General features: G+C 38.9%; 1 protein-coding gene across 2 annotated transcripts in view; it reads left to right on the top strand.

Moving 5' to 3' along the window:
- LOC124805131 overlaps nt 1-17,826 on the top strand; it is a 33,868-nt gene extending 16,042 nt beyond the window's left edge. The window contains exons 2-6 of one of the 2 annotated variants that reach the window (XM_047265589.1): nt 8,738-8,845; nt 16,603-16,736; nt 16,816-17,061; nt 17,145-17,370; nt 17,484-17,826. In XM_047265589.1, coding sequence (XP_047121545.1) covers nt 16,666-16,736; nt 16,816-17,061; nt 17,145-17,370; nt 17,484-17,618 — 678 coding nt within the window. In that variant the 5' untranslated portion in view covers nt 8,738-8,845; nt 16,603-16,665 and the 3' untranslated portion in view covers nt 17,619-17,826. The remainder of the gene's footprint in view (nt 1-8,737; nt 8,846-16,602; nt 16,737-16,815; nt 17,062-17,144; nt 17,371-17,483) is intronic. The other variant, XM_047265588.1, reaches the window with a different exon arrangement.
- Nucleotides 17,827-20,619: the final 2,793 nt, after the last annotated feature.

Here is a 20,619-nt window from a genome sequence, read left to right as displayed (position 1 = left end):
TCATGCATTTCACATAATACTTGTAGCTCCAGCTTGGCTGGCACCACCACTTGTGTCCTAATTTTGTTTCTCTGCATACACATACTAAACTGCTGTTGCTTGCCATACTGTGTAGAGTCCTCGTCGGCGCTCTGTCCTGGTTGCCATTCTCCACAGTCCTGACCTAGTGCTTGTACTACTGCTGTCTTGGTGTTCAATCCGTATGCATTTCCATGTTTCTTCACAGGTTTGTGGATTACTTTGTACTACAGTTCACTGAGATTCAACATCTACCTCGTCAATCTACTGTGTGGATCCTTCGAAGCTAGTAACTACTTCAAAACAGTGTGGTCAGTCACTACCTTGAATTTTCTACCATGCTAGTAACACCACAAGTATGTTCCTCCATACACCAGAAGTATGTTACTATGCTAACCATCTCTCTCTCTCAATTTTGAAGCAATTCCTTTCTGCTGAATTCAACTGTCTTGGAGCAAAGGCTATAGGATGCTCCTAATCCCCCACTTCCTTACTTAAAACACACCCAAGAGTGTGATTTGGCACATCACACAATAATATGAACTCCTTTTGAAAGTCTGGAAACACCAACACTGGGCTCAACATTAACACCTTTTTTAATTCAGCAAATACTCCCTGACATTCCTCTGACCATACCAACTAAACACCCATTTTCAGCAATTGGGTAAGTGGCTTTGCAATATGTGCAAACTACATGATCTTCATTATAATAATTTGCGAGACGTAGAAAGAACTGCAGTGCTTTTATTATTCCTGGTACTGGAAAATCTTGCACTGCTTTTACTAAGCTGGGGTCACATCATCTTTACTAATGATATGGCCCAAATAGTTATCTTTCTTCACTACAAAGTGACAGTTTTCTGTGCCGAGTGTCAAACAGGCTGCTCATAATCGCTTGGACACCACCCTCAGATGATGTATGTGATCTTGCATATCCCTTGAAAAGACAATTATGTCATCAATATACACTAAACACTGATGCAGTTTCAATCTTCTCAGCACTTCATGTGGCACCTGTCGGAATGTCGTCAGAGCAGTCTTCAACCCAGAAGGCATCATTCGATGTTGGTAGTGTCCTGAGGGTGCAGAAAACATTGTTTTCGGCTGTCTTCCAGAGCCATTTCCAACTGATGGTACCCACTCCTCAAGTCCATTGCTGATAAGTACTGGCTTTGTCCAATACTATCCATTGTCTCTGAGATGTTCAGAATTGAGTACACATCCATTGCAGTCTTACTATTCAAGTGGCAGTAATCACAATAACAGCAATACTTCTTTAAAGCATCCGTAGACTTGTTGGGGGTGATCACCATCCCCACTCCCCTTCCGGCACTACTGCTCTCTTCCAATACCTCATCAACCAACTGGCTGCAGAGATCGTGTATTCCCGTATGGCTTTCTATACACCAGTGCTTCGTTCTCTATCGGAATACTGTGTTGTGTTATTTTCGTAGCAGGCAGCAGTCCTTGCAGAAAACAATAATCCCAAAATTCTAGCCATAGCCCCTCCATCTGTGTCCAGTCTGTCCACTTTAAATACTTCAATTTCTTACAAAATGCTTTTCTGGTAGCATCCTGTGCCCTTTCATAGCCTACACCATATCTGTGGCAATCCTCCTCATCTGGAGTCTGTAGTGTAGCTAATGACATTCCCTTTGACAACTTAACTTCCTTGGTGCCAAAATTATCCACATTGATGGGTACTACTTTGGCTCAGTTCCCCTGTTGTACAACTACAATGCTACATTTCACCAAACAACACACTATATTCACTACCTCATTACCTTCCAGTGTTCTCCTACATATATCAACTGGAAGTCAGGCTCCACATTTACCCATATTGTCTGTCATGTGCCTCCCAACACACAATCATGTGAATCAGGCTTTAATGTCATTACTTGCAGTTTAACTAGGTTGTCTCATATACTAGACATGCCCCGCAGCAGGTGAACACTGCCAACAGTTTTCCCAAGCCGGAATATCTTGCCACTAAGTTCCAGTGTATGTTGTCGTCGAAGGACAATTATGGCATGATGCAAAAGTCTTACTGTAGTCCTCGCTTACATGAGACACCGCCTCCCCACATTGCTTAAACTTGGTTGCCTCCAATGAAAATTTCATCACTACTGACCCCAATGGCTGCATATCACTATCCCCTACCTCACGCAATTTGAAATGTTGTGGATTCCACCTTCTCTTGTCTACTAACTCTTTTGAGGCCACTGACACATGCACCTGAGTGTCCAATGAAACTTTATGTTCCCTACCATCTATCACACCCCTTATGGTACATTCCACCTCTGCATTAGTCTTTACTGGGAACTCCTTTCGATGGCTGTGGGGTTCCCTCTTGAGATTAATGGGCACTTCTTACCACCCAGACAAGCTCTTCCATTCTCCCTGTATCACTACCATTGGTCTGTATCATTCCTACTATTGTTTCAATTAAACCACCTGGAATCCTTGCCATCTATCTTATCCCTCTTTGGCTGGTAGCATTATTTTCGCAAGTGCCCCACAAGGCCACAATTAAATATCGTATATTCAATGCATGCATGGTCCTCCAATCTCTTACTTCCGTGGAAACGAGAATTGGCTTTTTGCAACAATATTTTGTTCACCCTCTCACTCTGTGTTAACTCATAAGTATGCACATTTTGTTTCCTAATCCTATCTGCAAACTCCTCGGCCACTTTGTTATGCCTCATGGAAACTGTACTCAACTGCTCATGAAAAAACCGTGCACTGCTCTGCTTCCTATACCTTTGCTAAGGTCCCTGCCTGAGTTGGTCAAAAGTTTGTGCACTGTGTAGCGCCTCTGTGTAATGAACAAGCAACACCATTTCCCCTATTAAATGTAACTTTAGTACATGTAACAACTGTCTGTCAGATTAATTCCCTATGTTATCCAATGACTTAAGATCCTCCACAAATGCCAACTTGCCTTGAGATGTCCCACCAAAGAAGGGAGAAACAAGATTAACAACTGCCGGATCCACTACTGGAGCCTGTGACCTGAACATCTCTATTTCGTGATCTTTCTCTGCCAGTTTATTGTCTGCGACCACTTAATCTGCCCTTAATTGAGCCATCTGATTCACAGACGACTGTATAGCCTCCTCATTGATGACACCTTGTGTTCTGATTTTGCCACTACATCCTCCTTACTCATCTTTATGATTAAAAAATAATACCTCAGAACATCACAAAAAATAATCTTCTAATAAAACAATGGAAACTCCAGGTAGGATTATTGATAGTGTAGGAAAAGACAGATTGCTGCTTATTACAAAGAAGACACTTTAAGTTTCAGACAGGCACAATTAAAGACACTTGCATACTTACTGATGAAGGCTCCGGCTGATAGCATATGTAAGTGTATTTTAATTGTGCCTGTCTACTACTTAACATGCCTTCTTTGCGGTAAGTAGCAATCTGTCTTTTCCTACATAGTTAATCCACTAATAACCCAGAAAGAATTGGTAGTCACAGAACACTCTACCAACCCACTTTCTATGCCTAATCTTGAGCCACCTGGACACTCTACATTGCCTGGCCATGTCACCAAAACGATTACACGTAACAGCTCTACAGACTTAGCACAAGGGACAGAATGCCCAAGCAAATTGCACTGCCTGAACACACAGTTACTAACCACTCATTCCTAGAATTCCCCTTAAACTGTTATATGTCCACTGGTTTCTCCATTTTCATAAAGCTACCTTTGTATAACCACACCCCCTCAAGTTCGATCCCATAACTACCACCACACAAGAACAAAAAATGTCTGACTCACTCCACAGGCATCACACTGTGAGGAGGGCACACCCTCCACTGGTGATTATGGCAATGTCAGCACACCTGGCACCACTCTGAAGGCTGCGGGGTGAGTGGTGGGGCCAAAGCTCCATTGGAAACACTGTTGACAGCAATGTGGAAGGCCAGCAACCTTTAGAGTCCCATGGCCATTGGTGTCAGTGGCACGCTATTTCCCTCAGGGTCGTGGAGTTTGCACAACCTGTCTCTTTGCTTGTGTCACCACGATGCCTCATAAAGGAGGTTGTGTGCGGGGTGCATCTCGTTGCTCTCTGAAAGAAATAGGATGACGGCTGGGGCTGTGGAGCCAAGTCCGTCTAGGAACTCTGTGTCTGATGCGGCAACAGGCTCGGACGGCAGGTTGGTGGTGCTGTGGTGCCAAGTCCCATGATGGACTTAGTCCTGACGCCAAGTGCAGCCCAGTCCCAAACCCACAGCTATTGTGGGCGGTGCCCAGTTGCCTCACTGTCTGGCATGTCGATATCATTGTGGTCGCGTTGCTAGTTTCTGGTGATGACATGTGATCCTCTGCCTCAAAATCCAGATTCGTTTACATGATTCTGCCATGAATATTTCACTGAACATGTCACTTAGTCGTACCACCCATAACAAGAGACCAGCCCTGGTTTGGCGACATTGCCCTGGTGGCTACACAATTGTCACTGTGTGGTACAGTTTACGGCTGCACTCAGCTATCCTGGCTTCACAATTCACTTGTGTGCCTGTTACTGGACCCCCATGTCGCCACTCTGGTGGCTGCTGCCTCGTGGCCATTAATCCGGCACCTCTTGGTGGCTTTCACACTACCTCTTATCACTTTTGCTAAAGACATAATTTTTACTCAAACACTAGGTAGCAGCACTACAGTGCATATGCGCCACGAGCAACTTCTTGTGTTCTTCCAAGACCTGCGTTAGTACTCTGTTTCTACTTCCTAATTTTTCAGAATAAAATTCAGTTATCAGTTGCAAATATATATTTTTTTTCTGAAAAATAGGTGCTGCAGTTGCTGAATAAAATAATACTTGCTAATTGTTGCAAACATGAAAATACCTTTTTAGTCTCCTTGTCTTGTTCTGCAGTACTGAATACGAAACTTAATGATTATTTGTGACTAGATAATACCACATCCTGCTGCCTGGATAACAAAACTCCATCCAGGCGATGATCTTGAAGCCTCAGGCAAAGAGGTACAGGTCTGCTAAAACTAGCATTCTTCTTTCCTCGCCACCTGTGAATGGCAGCCTGAGGTCAGGGGTTAATATCACCATCCCTCCCCCCCCCCCTCCCCTCCTCCCCCCAGAAATTTGCTGACACCAAACAGCACCTCTTACCAAATAACTAAAGGTAATCCTTACCCTACAGACGCACACACAATCCTACCCAAAATTACTTTAATACACAGTATATTCTGCTGCATGTTCCTCAGCTTCTTACTTTTTCCTTTCTTCCTTGGTTCAACTAATATTCCCCCTGGTATTGGTTCTGATGTGCTCTTGCAGGGTCATAAATGTTTAGCGTGTACAATCGTTAATCTCGTTGGCAACTGTATCTTCACATTCACAGGTGATGTGGTTTCAACCACTTGTTACAAGTCCTGGTGCTGCATCGTGATCTTCTTTGTATTCCTTTTTAGAGTACACAGACTCAATGTTACTACCTGTTGCCCTATCTTGTATTGAGGTAAAATTCCTGTACACTTCACTGCTGCCTCTTGCCTTTCCAGTGCCTTGGGGTTTGCTTTCTGGACCTTCTTTCAAACATCTCGTGCCATTCTCACAAGCTCTTGGACTGACCCTCTGTTCCTGCTCCCTTTCTGCTTAATCATATTAAGTGGTGACAGCATCTTCTTATCATACACCACCTCAAATGCCGACAACTCAGTGTATCTTTGAATTATATGCACTCACCTCAAAAGATAAAAACATGACCACCATCCCTGTGGTGGGAATTCACATAATAACTAAGTACCCTCCCAATCATCTGATGAACCTGCTCCCTCTTTCCGTTTGATTGAGATGAAGTGGACTATTTCTTAATTTTTTCACTTTCAGCAACCAACACTGTTCCTTCATCAGCTCTGACATGAAGTTTGTCTCCTGGTCCATAATTATTGTCTCTGGCACCTGAAACTTCACCATCCATACTGCTGATCTGGCATCGGCACCATCACAGTGTAATGTGAAAAATGGTCCAATATAGCCACAAAACAATTCCCTGCTGGGTTTCGGTTGAATGGCCATAACACATCCACCCCAGTAAAACAAAACGGCTCCGTCACTTCTGGCAATCTCTGTTATAATACTTGTTTCTGACTCAAACCTGCATGCTGTGCACACTGTACACAATTCCTGATGTATTGATCATTTTTCCTTCTTCTCTGCCACTACTTCTCCCCCACCCTCTGAATTTGTCGCCCTGCACCCTTCGTGGCCAGATAAAACATGATCGTGCATTTCTCTCTCAGCACCTCTTTCCTTAACTTCAGTAGTACAACCACTCGTGGTCCTCATCTTGTCTCCCTAAATAACAATGTGTCACACACTGAGCTCCTACTGCTTTCTGTAATGCTTACATTCTCTGTCAGTGCTCTGTACTACTTGCCACTCGGCAACATCTTCATCAAGTGCTTGTATCACTGCTACCTTCCTGGTTAGTGTGTCTGCATTTCCATGTTTCCTCACTGATTTGTGAAGTAGTTCTTACTCAAATTCATTGAGTTTCAAGACCCATCTGGCCAGTCTACTGGATGGGTAGTTCAAACATAATAACTGCTTCAAAGTAGCATATTCAGTCACTACTTCAAACTTCCTCCCCTACAGGTAAAACTGGAAGCATGTTAATTTGTACACCACACTAAGCATCTCTCTGTCGTGGTAGAATCATTTCTCCTGGCTCCATTCAGTTATCTCAACACCAAAGCAATAGGATGATTTGCAAACACCCTCACGAATTTTCTATAATAATTTGCAAAGCCCAGGAAAGGCTTTAACTCTTGCTTGTTCCTGGTACTGGAAAATCTGACTCCACTTGTATCAATCTTCGGTTAGTCGTCACACTATCATTACTAATCAGATGACATAAGTAATTTACTTCTTCCATTGCAGAGTGACAGTCTTTAGTACTCAGTAGTAAGTGAGCTGCCCGTAACCTCTAGAATACATCCCTTTGTCATTGTCTATGTTGCCGCATATTTCTTGAAAAAAATGATGAAGGCATCTAGATACACTGAACATTGATGATGCTTCAATTCTTTCAACACTCTGGTCATCAAATGCTGGAATCCTGCGGGTGCATTCCTTAAACCAAGCAGTATCCATCTATACTGGTAATATCTCCATAGTACTGAAAACGCCATCTTCTCTCTATCCTCTGGAGCCACTTCTAATTGACATTACCAACTCCTCAGTTTCATCTTTGAGGAATACCAGCACTGCCCAATATTATCAATGGTTCCCATGATATTTGGAACGGGGTAAGCATCTGTTGTTGTCTAACTCTTCAAATGGCGGTAGTTACGGCAGAATCGATATTTCCTCCAAACCATCTGTAACATATTCAATACAATTACAGTTCTTGCATCATCAAGGGCTACTACTCTCTTCTATTTTGCTGCAGGCCAACTGTTGATTGGTAAACTCCTCCAAAATCGGCTGCAGAGATTGTGGTATTCTGTACAGCCTCTGGTTCACCAGCACTTCATTCCCCATAGGAATCCTGTGTTGCATTGCAGGCAGTGGTTCTTGTGAGGAGGTCAAGTCTTGAAATTCTAGCAACAGGTCTTCCATCTGTGCCCTCCCTGCTCCCCTCATGCTTAACTTCTCCCACAATGCAGTCTTAGTGGCATCCTGTGCTCTTTTACAGCCTATACTTTCCATGCAGCCGTCTTCCTCGTCTGTAACTTCTAATGTTGCCTCTAATGTTTCCTTCACCAACTTAAGCTCCTCAGTGCCAAAATTATCCACATTCACAGATATTACCTTGACTCCATCTCCTTCCTGTACACGTACAATACTTTGTTTTAATGAACTACATGCTGCATCCAGTACCTCACTATGCTCCAGCAGTTCTGCTATACGCAGTGTACCAATTAGTAAGCTGTAAAAGTAACTTCGAGTGTACGCCAGTGAAGTGTGTTGGTTCCCTTACTATTCATGCTATATATACCAGCAATCTTGTGGACAATATTAATAGTAGATTTTCACAGATGATGCAGTTATCTACAATGAAGTACAGTCTGAAAGAAGCTGTACAAAATTCTGTCAGACCTTGATAAGATCTCAAATCCTGCAATGACTGGCAGCGTGCTTTAAATGCACAAAAATGTAAAATTGTGCACTTCACGAAATGCACAAAAATGTAAAATTGTACACTTCACGAAATGCACAAGAATGTAAAATTGTGCACTTCACACAATGAAAAAAAAAGTATCCTATGAATGTTATTAGTGAGTCAGTTGGAATCTGTAGACTCACACAAATACTTGGGTGTAACACTTAGTAGGGTAATGAAGTGGAATAATACCATATGCTCAGTCATGGGTAAAACATGTATAGTCCCCACAAAATGCCGTGGCCGGTAGATGAACAGTTGGCAGGGCACGCGTAGGGAGAACAGTAGTGGTGGGGCTGGGACTTGTGCTTTAGGGGAAATGCTGCTCTAAACTGAAGCCTACACTCACATTTTTTGTAGATATTAACACTTGCATGGTGGCCATTCAAAAAAATCTGTCACCTCTACTTTGATTAATATCTAAGAAGAATTCTGCAGAAAATGCAGCGTTTTATTTTCACTTGGCTGTTAACCATTTGTAACATTCAAAGAAGTGTCACGAGTGGTGAATTTTGAGTAAAACCAACACATTTCTCTGGTTGCCATGTTAATAGTTTGCTTCTTTTCACAGAACGCAGTGGAGTATAACAGTGGCACCTCCCCAACCTATTGTGCAGATGCAATTGTTAGAGAATTCTGAAACAGTGGTTTATTAAGTTTATTGAGGAACTGAGGAAAAGTAAGATCATTAGCTTATTAAAAAAGCACATCCTCGGTACAAAATAAATGTATATTGTCTTCTCTTATGTTGTTCCAAAACCCATAACATTTCTCATTTCACCAGCTATTGATGGCCACTAAAAATTACATTCTTTCATCAGATAAGTCTGTAGTTAGCGGATTAACATGTTAGATAATGAAGTTTTGCATAAGAACCATGTAGTAATATACTCTCTTTTTTGTGTGCTATCAATTGTCAAAATTTCATTTCGATATCTCAAACCGTTTCTGAAATATGAGTAATGTGCGTATTTCATTCTGGATTCATCACCGCCACTGAGAGATAGAAAATAAATGTGCCACTTCAGATCAGTTTTCTTGAGATTGGTAACACATGGAGATCTCCACCCAAATCTAAAGAAAAATTCATTATGTTAGTAAATTTTATACGCAGCAACATATCACGTAATTTGCACTTATCGGATCCCCATTTTTCATTGCAAGCTTTTTTGATTTTTGCACAGTATGTTACTTCCATGTAAACATCACAATAAATATGACCACTAACAAAATGATGGGCACATCATCATGAACCTTACACATAAAGCTGTAAGTAACACAAAAATCTTATTTTTTTACCAAATAGTGTCTGCAAAATCATTTGAGAAAGATTGCAGGGTGTGCGCCTCTATTCTGTTATCGCCAACCGGCCAAAAGGTGGCAAACACTCCCCATCTGAACAAATGAATAAACTCGCCTAGCACTTCGAGTGAAAATTGGTCACTGTGCATCGGGCACCTTATCCTGCACGAACTATAGGACCATTTGGTTTATTTGTAGACTACTGGGGAAATCAATCAGTCTGCAAACGAGATTGCTTACAAATCATTCGTGTGACCCATCCTAGAATACTGCTAAGTGTGTGCAATATTGAGTGTATCCAGAGAAGGACAGCACGAATGGTCACAAGTTTGTTTGACACATGGGAGGGTCTCACTGAGATGTTGAAAGAACTGAACAGCACACCTATCTCAAGAAAGTCTTCTAACAAAGTTTCAACAATGCTTTAAATGATAACTATAAGAATATTTTACAGCCCCCTACATATAGCTCCCATAGGGATTGTTAGGATAAAGATTAATTACAGCATGCACCGACACATTTAAACAATCATTTTTTCCTGTGCTCCGTACTTGAATGGAATGGGGAAAAGCCCTAATAACTAGTACAGTGGGGCGTACACTCTGCCATGTATTTCACAGTGGTTCACAGAGTACAGATGTAAATGTAGAATGTTTCTAAAAACCGTTTACAAGAGATAACCTTAGATGAAATTTATGATGGTTCAAATAGTAACATAAAATTTAATCTATTTCATGATAAATTCATATCATTATTTGAAAATAGTTTTGACAATGTAGTGTAATTGGATAGATAAAACAATCTACTCACCAAGCAACGGCAGAACAAGCACATAAGAGAAGGTTATATTTACGCAAGCTTTCAGAGCCAGTGGCCTCCTTCAGGCAGAAGGGAAAAGAAGAGGGGTGAAGAAAAAGAACTGGAGAGATTTAGGAAAAGGGGTAGATTTTGGAAAAGTCACCCAGAATCATGGGTCAGAGGAGACTTACTGGACAGGATGAGAAGGAAAGCCTGATTATTGGGGACTGCACCAGACAACCTTTGAAAACCTGAGAGCTTAAAGGTGGAAGACAGGGTAACATGCAAGAGAGAGATTACTGCAAAAACATTGTGCACAAATTAATAAGGGTGAAAAGCTATGAGCATTGTACATAACAGAAAATAGTTTTCCTTGTAAGCTAATCAGAAAGGACTTTGAACAGCAATGTAAAAATCATACATCACTATGAGGATTAAAGTATCAAGTGAAAGGAAGGGGAAATGTATATGCTGGCAAGAACAAAGATCCAGTGGTAGTTGCTCATTGCTAAGCAAAGTTATTAAAAATATTTGGGGTCATGCACATTATTTTAGAAATCAATAAAACCGACAATAAGGCTATATGGAATGTAGTGAAATGAGAAAGGGCAACAGGTCACAGAACAGGATAACATCACTGTTGAATTAAATGGAAGAGCAGCAGATATGTTTAGTAATCACTTCTTAAATGCAGTCGAAAATAAAGCAACAAACAGTTGAGGATAAAAATCACTGCAGTATGTTGAAAAAGCAACTCTCATAAAATACAGCCATATTAAAGTATCCCCAACATCTCCTTCTGAATTTAAGAGATATATTCTCTTAAAGGATATAAAATATAGACTGGCAATGGCAAGAAAAGTTTTTCCCCATAAGAGAAATTTGGTAACATCAAGTGTAGATTTAAATGTTAGGAAGTATTTTCTGAAAGTTATTGACAAAGTTTAGACAAGAAGAGAATAGAAGCTTTTGAAATGTGGTTCTACAGAAGAATGCTGAAGATTATTTGGGTGGATCACATGACTAATGAGGAGGTACTGAATAGAATGGAGGAGCAAAGAAATTTGTGGCACAACCTGTCTAGGAGGAGGGTTGGTTGGTAGGACATATTCTGAGACATCCAGGGATCACCAATTTAGTACTGGAGGTAAGTGTGGGAGTAAAAACCATAGAGGGAGAGCAAGAGATGAATACAGCAAAGCAGATTCAGAAGGTTGTAGGTTGCAGTAGTTACTCAGTGTTGAAGAGGCTTGCACAGGATAGAGTTGGATGAGAGCTGCAGCAAACCAGTCTTCGGACTCGAAACAATGACGACGACAGCCCGCATCTCGTGGTCGTGCGGTAGCGTTCTCGCTTCCCACGCCCGGGTTCGATTCCCGGCGGGGTCAGGGATTTTCTCTGCCTCGTGATGGCTGGGTGTTGTGTGCTGTCCTTAGGTTAGTTAGGTTTAAGTAGTTCTAAGTTCTAGGGGACTTATGACCACCGCAGTTGAGTCCCATAGTGCTCAGAGCCATTTGAACCATGACGACGACATCATCAACAATAACAACAAAATTCTCTCAAAAATAAAAACTTATCTGGATTTTATGGCGTTTCCAACAGAATACTACAGATTTGTTCTGATATAATAAGCCCTATATTATCTGAAATATATAATGCATCACTAACTCAAGGTATTTTTCTAGAGAGATTGAAATTTGCTGTTGTTAAACCCTTCTATAAGAAATGTGATAAGGAGATGTCAAAAATTACGAACATGTTTCACCCATTATCTTCCAAAAATTTTGAGCTTGTGATGTATTGTAGAATAGTATTCCACCTGACCAACAATAATATCTTCAGTAAATCACAGATTGGATCACAAATGAGTTGCTCAACTTAGAATGCCATTTACACGTTCCCTCAGCAAATTTTACAAGCAGTAAATAACAAAATAGTGTTGGTTGCTATTTTCTATGAACTGAACTGTCTAAGGTATTTGACTTTATGAATCACAGTATTCTCCCTGATAAATAAAGGTTTTGTGCAGTTCATGCAGGGACATAGTCAAAGGGGAGTTCCAGGGGTCTGGAGCCCCCCATCACCTAAATGAAATTACACACGACCTAGTTGCCATGTAGTGAAATTCAAAAAAATGGAAGTATAAGTAGCGTCAGTATCAGCCATGAAAGCTTACATTGTATGAAAGATATTTTGATTTTCAATCATACAAGGAATATGCACTTTCATTAGACAGCAAGGTGAATGATAGATTTAAGCTATCTATATATCTATAACACTATTGGCTATCGCCCATCCCTATTTAGCCAAGAGCAATTATTGGCCTTGCTTGAGCTTAATTGTTTCGATAACCAGTTCAGTTCTTATTTGCAGTTGAATTTAATGTAAGTGCTACCATTTATCATTTTTTTCTCTGTGTGGTGTTGCGATAGTTTCTAATTATGGATAAGTTTGTAACAAGAAAAAAAATTGTTTCTTCCGCTAGCTTTATGAAAAGTTAAAAATAAGTATGCACTACTATAATAGTTTAATTACCTGTCTATAACTGTTTAATGTTAGCACTTGAGTTGTTATTTGGATGCTGGTAGAACTTTGGTGTTGCAATATTTCAGTACTACACAAGACAGCGGAGCAGTAAATATAATGACAAATAACATCAAGTTAAAAGCAGTGCATAAACACTTTAATTTGTCTGTCATCCAAAAATTGCGTTGATGAACAAAAATATCACCCAAACAGCGATGGTTGCATTTCTTTAAAAAATTTGCTGAATTTTCTATGATTAGTAGCCTAAATGACAAAATATCGACCAGTCTGATCATGTGGGTGGTACTCAGTTATGAAAATCAGTTTCGAAACTGAACGGTGGGGAGCAGTTTGTGGAGAATGGAGGGGTATGTGATGACAGCACATTCTATAGTTCGTTCATTTCTAAAAGATTTTGTTCAGTGGGCTGCTTGAATTCATCTGAGCCAACTGCGCTCTGCATCCCTCCCTCCCCTTTTATCTAAAATCTATTTATGCTCTTGTAATATTATAGTAACAAGTAAGTCTGTGCACAATTAAATCTTAAAATATGCATGCATTCATGCACTACCAAATGACTAAACAAACACTATTGAAGATAAAACATGCAGTGTCAAAAATGAATCTTTTGTTGCAATGCATTTTATTTTATTTTATTTTAAAACAATATATAACAACCAGTATTAGTTCCCCCCCCCCCCTCCCCCCCCCCCTGCCCAAAATTCTTCATCAACTTGTGGTAGCTCTGTGTGTTGAGCCACTGAGATAGCAATCTCGAGATTCAAGAGACGAGGTGGTTTAAATCCATCCACCAGTCATCTTGAAAATTGTTTTCTCTGGTTTCCCATTTTCAATTTAGGCAAATGCTGGGGTTGGTCCCTTACTATATTCCACAGTCATTTCCTTCCAAATACCTTTCTTTCATGACAGATTCCAGTTCTCTTAAAGATGTGGCTCCCCTACTTAAATGAAAAGAGCTGCATCAAAGGCAAGCTGAGCATCTTTTTGGAGACTCCCAGCACTAAAAGCCATATGATAAATAAACAGTAATCCAAATATTCCTCATTTAGGCTCATACATTTGTCTGCCTGGACATTTTTTTAATGCAGAAAATGATCTTTCTTACACTGCAAGAAGGGACAGATGCATACTCATTTGCGTTTTTGCCACCTGAAATTGTTCTAGCTTCTCTGTCAAACAGAGATCTCTATTTCTAAAGCCCTGTTGCTAATAATTAGCACTTGTCCATTTCTGATCATTTCCTCGGTGCAAATCCAAGCTGAAAGGAGAAGAGTGTAAAATGACCGTGGAGGGCAAAGGAAGACTGGAGCATGACTGCTTCTTAGTAGTTTGTCAAAATACAGCACTCCTAAATAATGAGATTATATCTACGCGTGTCATAAACTCCAAGATAATTGTCAAATTCAATGGTTTTGCATTCTTTATGGAAATCTTCAAAATAAATGAAAAACCTGAATGACCTCTTTAGTCCGCTTTAGCAGATTAGACCCCCCCCCCCCCCCCCCTTTTTGACAAAATTCCAGCTACATCCTTGGTTGATGGTATGGCCAATCAGTGGATAATATCATGTCCAACCATAGGAATGCAGAAAATTGTACTCTGCAATTCAACCAATGTAGTCAGGGCAGATTCTACGGACTGGGTAGAAATCGTGTCTGCGTTACTCAAGTCTCAATCGTACGTCTACTTTTGTTCCCCATGTATGTAAACAATCTTCTGTGCAAGATAGAAAAAGCAGAAGTAGCTCTTTTTGCAGATAATACTATCATTATAATCAGTCTGAGCGTACATACAACTCCAGAAGAAATGATAAACAGTCTTCTTCAAAGTATCATTGACTGATTTTCTCTGAATGATCTCACTCTCAATTTCAAAAAGACACAGCATATTCAGTTCTGCATACATAGAGGTATTGCACCGATGATAAGTGTAACATATGGTGAGGAAATACAGTTTGTCCGCATTTGCACTTAGTTATTGCAAATCTTAGGGAGAGAGAAATGAGTAAGGTGACATGTTCTGCATTTTTTCATTCTATAATACCATATGATATAATGTTCTGGGGGTAATTCATCTTTAAGAAAGAAAGTCTCTATAGCTCAAAATGTGCTGTAAGAATAATATGTGATGCTCACCCTTGATCTTCTTGTAGACATCTATATAAGGAGTTGGGCATTCTGACTATTGTCTCACAGTATATTTATCCCCCATGAAGCATATTGTAAGTACTCCACTACAGTTCAAAAGGAACAATGATGTACATAATTTCAATATGAGAAGAAAAAATGACATTCATTATTCCACATTCAGGTCACCTTTAGCATAAAAAGGGGTCACAATGCACAACCTAAATTTGTGATCACTTACCCAGTGATATAAAATGTCTGACAGGCAGCAAAGTAAAATTTAGAAACAACCTGAAAAAGTTTATCATTGGCAACTCCTGTTTCGTAGAAGAATGTATATTATTTAAATGTGCAAAGGTGATGGGTAGGAATTACTAACTCAAACATGTATATTTAAAAAAAATAAAAAATGGTCAGCATGTAGCCATATTTACATACTAGTGTGTATTGTGAATTTAAAATGACTCGTTCTACATCGTTAAGATTTATCAAAAGAACTAATAATTTTTTGAAAATATAATATAATTGGTTGGATAAGAAAATATACTTGCCATGCAATAATATAATTGGATGGATAAGAAAGTATACTTGCCAAGCAGCAACAGGTTGGCGTGCAGCTACTTTTTTTTTTTAATTGTGTGTGTATTACATGCATTTTGGGCTTTTATGAAAGTTTTATATTCACCTTGTTAATGACATTGTGAGGTCAAAGTGAGCAGCTCATATCAGCAGGTTCAATATATCCTGTCTAGCACATTATTGCTCAGCTTCCTTAACACTTTCCAATTTAGAAATCTCATAGTTTATTAGAAACCATCTGAAAGAAGAAAACCTGTGCTGCACTATTGTCATATACTGCTTGGGTGTTGTAAGTAGACAACTTGCACAAGTCTTGAGACTGAGTGAAGCTATACGTTAACACAAAAGCAGCTTTTTTAACAACTAGCTACTGTATCTGAACTTCATATCTTCTTCTGATGAAGGATGTTTTATTGAAAACAAATGGTGGAAAATAAACAGTCTCCATTTTTAATATTGCTGTGATCACAAATGAAATTATCATGGCAGATGCCTAATGCTGTATTTAAGAGGATAATGGTGATGGTTGGATAGAGGACATTGCAACGTAGTATTATAAGCATGAGCTGACATACTTATCTCTCGAAACTGTGAAGTTTTAAGTGTGTTTGTGTTTTGTATAAATGCGAATATTTTAATTGTCTTATGTTATGTGGCTATGAACTGCATGTGGATAAAATTTAATTCTGATATTGATAGTGTTTCTGATACATATGTAAGACATCAAGTAGAATGACCCACTGAATGTGTCTGAAAATTGATATAATTGATATATCCTGAGAGAAAAATGTTGTCTTGTAGTTTTTGGGAAAACTAATAATTTTTTAAAGTTTTGTAATGGGGGCTTTTGCTTGTTTACATGTAATCAAAAGAGAAGTATATGATACAGCATTTTTATTTTATTGCGGACAGTGTGATCTTGAACATCAGATTCATCATAGAGCAAATGTTCTAATATTTACTAACGTAGCATATAAAATACAGTGGTGTTTAAATATTAGGCTCTATCACTGGAACTAATATGTGTAACCATATTTATTCCTGCTATATTCATTGCTAATCCCTGTTGTTTTCATTTTTGTAGAATAATGCCATCATTAAAGTGACAGAAGGAGAAGATAATGTCACTGTACCGGGGGAAAGTGAGATGCACCAGAAGACCTACAATTTTGATGATATTTTGACAGATATATCCCCCGAGTCTTCTGGTGGAATGGAGTATGTAATTTGCTCTTTCAGTATTACTTTTTTTATAAGCAGGATAATTGACAATATTGCTAATGGTGTGTCGTTCTAGGGATGGATTCAGAGAATTTGCAGTACTTCTCTGTGGCCTAGGACTCACTGTGGATGAAATCAGACTTGTGAAACAACGCAATATCGACATAGAGACATTTCTAGCATTAAAAGACACTGACTTAAAAATTATTGGAATTGAGGATGAGGAACGAAGACGTAAGCTAATTGAAGACATGCAAAATCTCTCGTCAAAACAACAGCCTCAGGAAAATAAGGCACATATGAAATCCAATTCCGCAATTAGGTGAGTAAAAGATTGTTTCTCAGTGGAATAAATTGTTCTTTATTTATTTATTATACTTTATCAAGTATGCTGTTGTTTTTTAGTGTACAAGAAGGGCAGCAAATTGTATCTTTGACTGCAACACATTTAGAAGAGCTGGATTTGGTACTGGACACCCTGTTAAAGGCAGTCGCCCAAAATTATGACGACGCTTTTGTGGATGAACAGTACTCCTCTAAAGCCGTCTTGCTTGTGGTATTGCAATTGGCGATGGAGCAAGCATATTGTCTCCATAACCAGCTTCAAAAACTGCCTGGAGAATTGTCTCAGGTCAAAAGACTATCATTAAATATGTTTTATTATTATTATTATTATTATGAAAATTTGTGTATATGGTTTTGACAGGTTCAATTTTCATACTCTGTACAATTTCTTTTTACCAGATGAGAAAGCAGTCCGACAGTCGGAGGGTGAAATATTTCTCCTCGAAAGTCGTGGGGCTTTTGGTGCCTGCCACAGCAGTGGCAGTGATAGCGTTTTGGAAAATGAAAAAACATTTACTCTCACATATTGTGTGAAACATTTTTAAAAAGTATGCCCATTGAGAACATAAGACTGCTTATGTCTTTAAATTATTATTTGTGTTGTAAGATAAGACATTATTTATTACTGGCTTACCGTAATACAGACATAATTGCAGATAATTTCATTACAACACACAGCAGTATATTGTTTTTATTTCCATTGATCTCAAATCCAGAAGAAGAAAATGCACAGCACATCAAATTATGTTGTTTCAATTATTTTATGCCACTCATGTGTACCCACTATCCTCTCCCTTTTAAGTAAAACAGATTCATCTTCAATGTATACTAAACCATGCCCTCAGTAATACGTAGGAAGAGAACAGCCGATGTGTGTAGTCGCCGGATGGATATTGGAAAAATGATAGTTTCCGTTTTATGCGCTTACCGATGAACTTCAGTAACGACTATATATTTCAAGAATGTTAGTTGCTGTAATTTATAAACTAAAGGAGGTCTACCAGATTTTGTATCTTAGTATATCTGGGTCAGAATGACAAAGAGATTGACAGCTAGCTGTTTAGAGGGTAGCTGCCAGGGCAAGAGCCATTCAGAGAATCAGCGTGGTCAGGCCTCCTGTTGTGTCTGCTGTTGCAATACCACTTTGCTGCTGCAGGTGCCAGTTACAGGCAACACTCGCAGCTGGTAATGTAACAGTTATACATTTTTATTGTTTGCATTGTTTCTGTGTGTGGCATATTTATTTTACTTGACAGAATGTCTTAAACTATTTGCTAAAGTATGCAGAAAAGTGATCAGATTATTACCACTATACCAAGCAAATCCAAAACTGCATGTTAATGGGCAGGGTATGAATGCATCCAAAGTGGGAATGCCCAGCTGTTTGCAGCTACAGCCATTATGTGTGCCCAGACAAATTTCAGTCGTCACCACCACCCACTCTCGTGCTCGACTGTCAATTGCTTCGTTATTTTGGTCAAGGTACAGAATAACTATGCTTTATGAAGGAACAGCAGTATTTACTCTAATATTGAATATATTTTTTGCAAATTCATAAATTTAGAGCTAGTTTATTCGTCAGTTTCATGTTCAATAGAGCATTTTGCACAATACGTGATAATGATGTGGAATGAATCATTTACATTCACCTTGCAAATTAATTTGTACATATGGTAATTTCTTTTGAGATATTGTGTTTCTTGAGGATGAAATACAAAATAGAATATACTCTATTTTCCTGATGTTCAGGCAAAGTTAGTTCGCAGAATGTCACTAGTAATCCTTTTTGTAAATATAATGTGGAGTTCTTGTCTATTTACACACACCATCATTTGAAAACAATAATACAGGTATCTGCTAAACTTTCTGGTTGAAATGCTCATTATTGAATGTTTGCTCACATGTGTCAAAATGTGAGATACAAACTCATTACAGACCTTAGTGGTTAGTCGTTCTCATTTCTCCCTAAGTGTGCTGTGCATCCTGTTTAACTAGCTACTATTAATTCATGCATTCTTTTCCTCTCTATTAATGTTTTGAGTAAAGAAGTCATTCTTTTCACCACTTCTCTAGTCCCCTAGGTCTTGAGGTGAATAGTAAAAATTCCTCAAGTAGAGGCTTTATGAATATCTGCAAAAAAAATCTAATTAATCAGCTGCTTTTACCATTCAAAAATGTGTTATAATAAATATATCTTAAATTTGAATTGTAAGTAGCTTACAGTCTTGCAGATACAGAGCTGACTGACAATTGCTGAGTATTCCTCCTTCCCAAAACATTTAATTTAAGAAGATGCTATAACTACCGATGTGGCAGTAGATACTGATTTCCTCCACTAGAATTACTTCTTGGAAGGGAACTGTAATAACTTTTTGTGTACCGAAGGAAACTGGAAGATGTTCTTCTGTACAAGTTATACAGTTGCAGCAAAAAAAAAAAGGGGGGGGGGGGACAGAAATATATATGAGTTACAAAATTAGTAATAATGTAAGTGGATAGATAAAAAATCTACTCACCTAGTGGCGGCAGGAGAACACACATATAAAAAGTATTAAAGTTTGCAAGCTTTCAGAGCCGGTGGCTCCTTCTTACGGCGGAAGAGTTGAGGGGGAAGAAAGAAGGGTGAAGGAAAAGGGCTGATGAGATTTAGGAAAACAGTTATAGCTTGAAAAAGACAAGAAAGTCTTTCCTTCTCATCCTGTCTGGTAAACTGGGGTTGTGGGTGACTTTCCTGAACTCTAACTGTTTTTCTAAAGCTCGCCAGTCCTTTTCCTTAACCGCTCTTCCTTCCCCCTCAACTTTTTTGCTAGAAGGAGGAGCCACGGGCTGCGAAAGCTTGCAAACTTTAGTACCTTGTATATAATATGTGTTTTTCTGCTGCCACTTGGTGACTAGATTTTTTGTCTATCAACTTACATTACGTTGTCAAAAATTGATTATTTTTGTAAATTTATTTATACTTTTTGCAGAAACGCTCAGAAAGGTCACAAAGTAGTTTGGCAAGACATTATTCTGTAGCAGATCATTATTTGTCTATAAACTGCAGCGTCAGTAAATCAGTAACAATATTATTGATCTTTGTTATGCTAAGATTACCATATGACTACTGTTTGTGTATACAAATATGGAATTTCTTGTGTTAGCAATGTAATTAATTGCACACTGTAGCTCCAATAAGTTCTTGAACAGATTGTTACAAAATATTATTGGTTGAACATTTCTGCTGCAGGCAGTGTAACAAGGAAAAATCGTTACTTCATACACAAAGAAATTATTTTATTTTCTACAAGGTAGTTCTACCATTTCCATACCATTGTGCACCATTCGTGTCTTTATTTGCTGGAAACACAAGCATCATGAAGTAATCTTCATTTGTAATTTTTTGGCCAATAGTGTAAGAACCTAGCACAACTCACTTTAATAATTACGTATTTTGTGGTATACTAAGTGTACTTTTGGTTTATGAAATTGTTTTTGGTTCATTTCTTCTCTTGCATAATGATGATCATAGATTTCTAAGTATCCAGCTATGACG

This window comes from Schistocerca piceifrons, chromosome 7, assembly GCF_021461385.2.
Source record: "Schistocerca piceifrons isolate TAMUIC-IGC-003096 chromosome 7, iqSchPice1.1, whole genome shotgun sequence".
NCBI classification, from domain to species: Eukaryota; Metazoa; Arthropoda; class Insecta; order Orthoptera; family Acrididae; genus Schistocerca; species Schistocerca piceifrons.
This window is presented reverse-complemented; position numbering and strand designations above follow the sequence as displayed.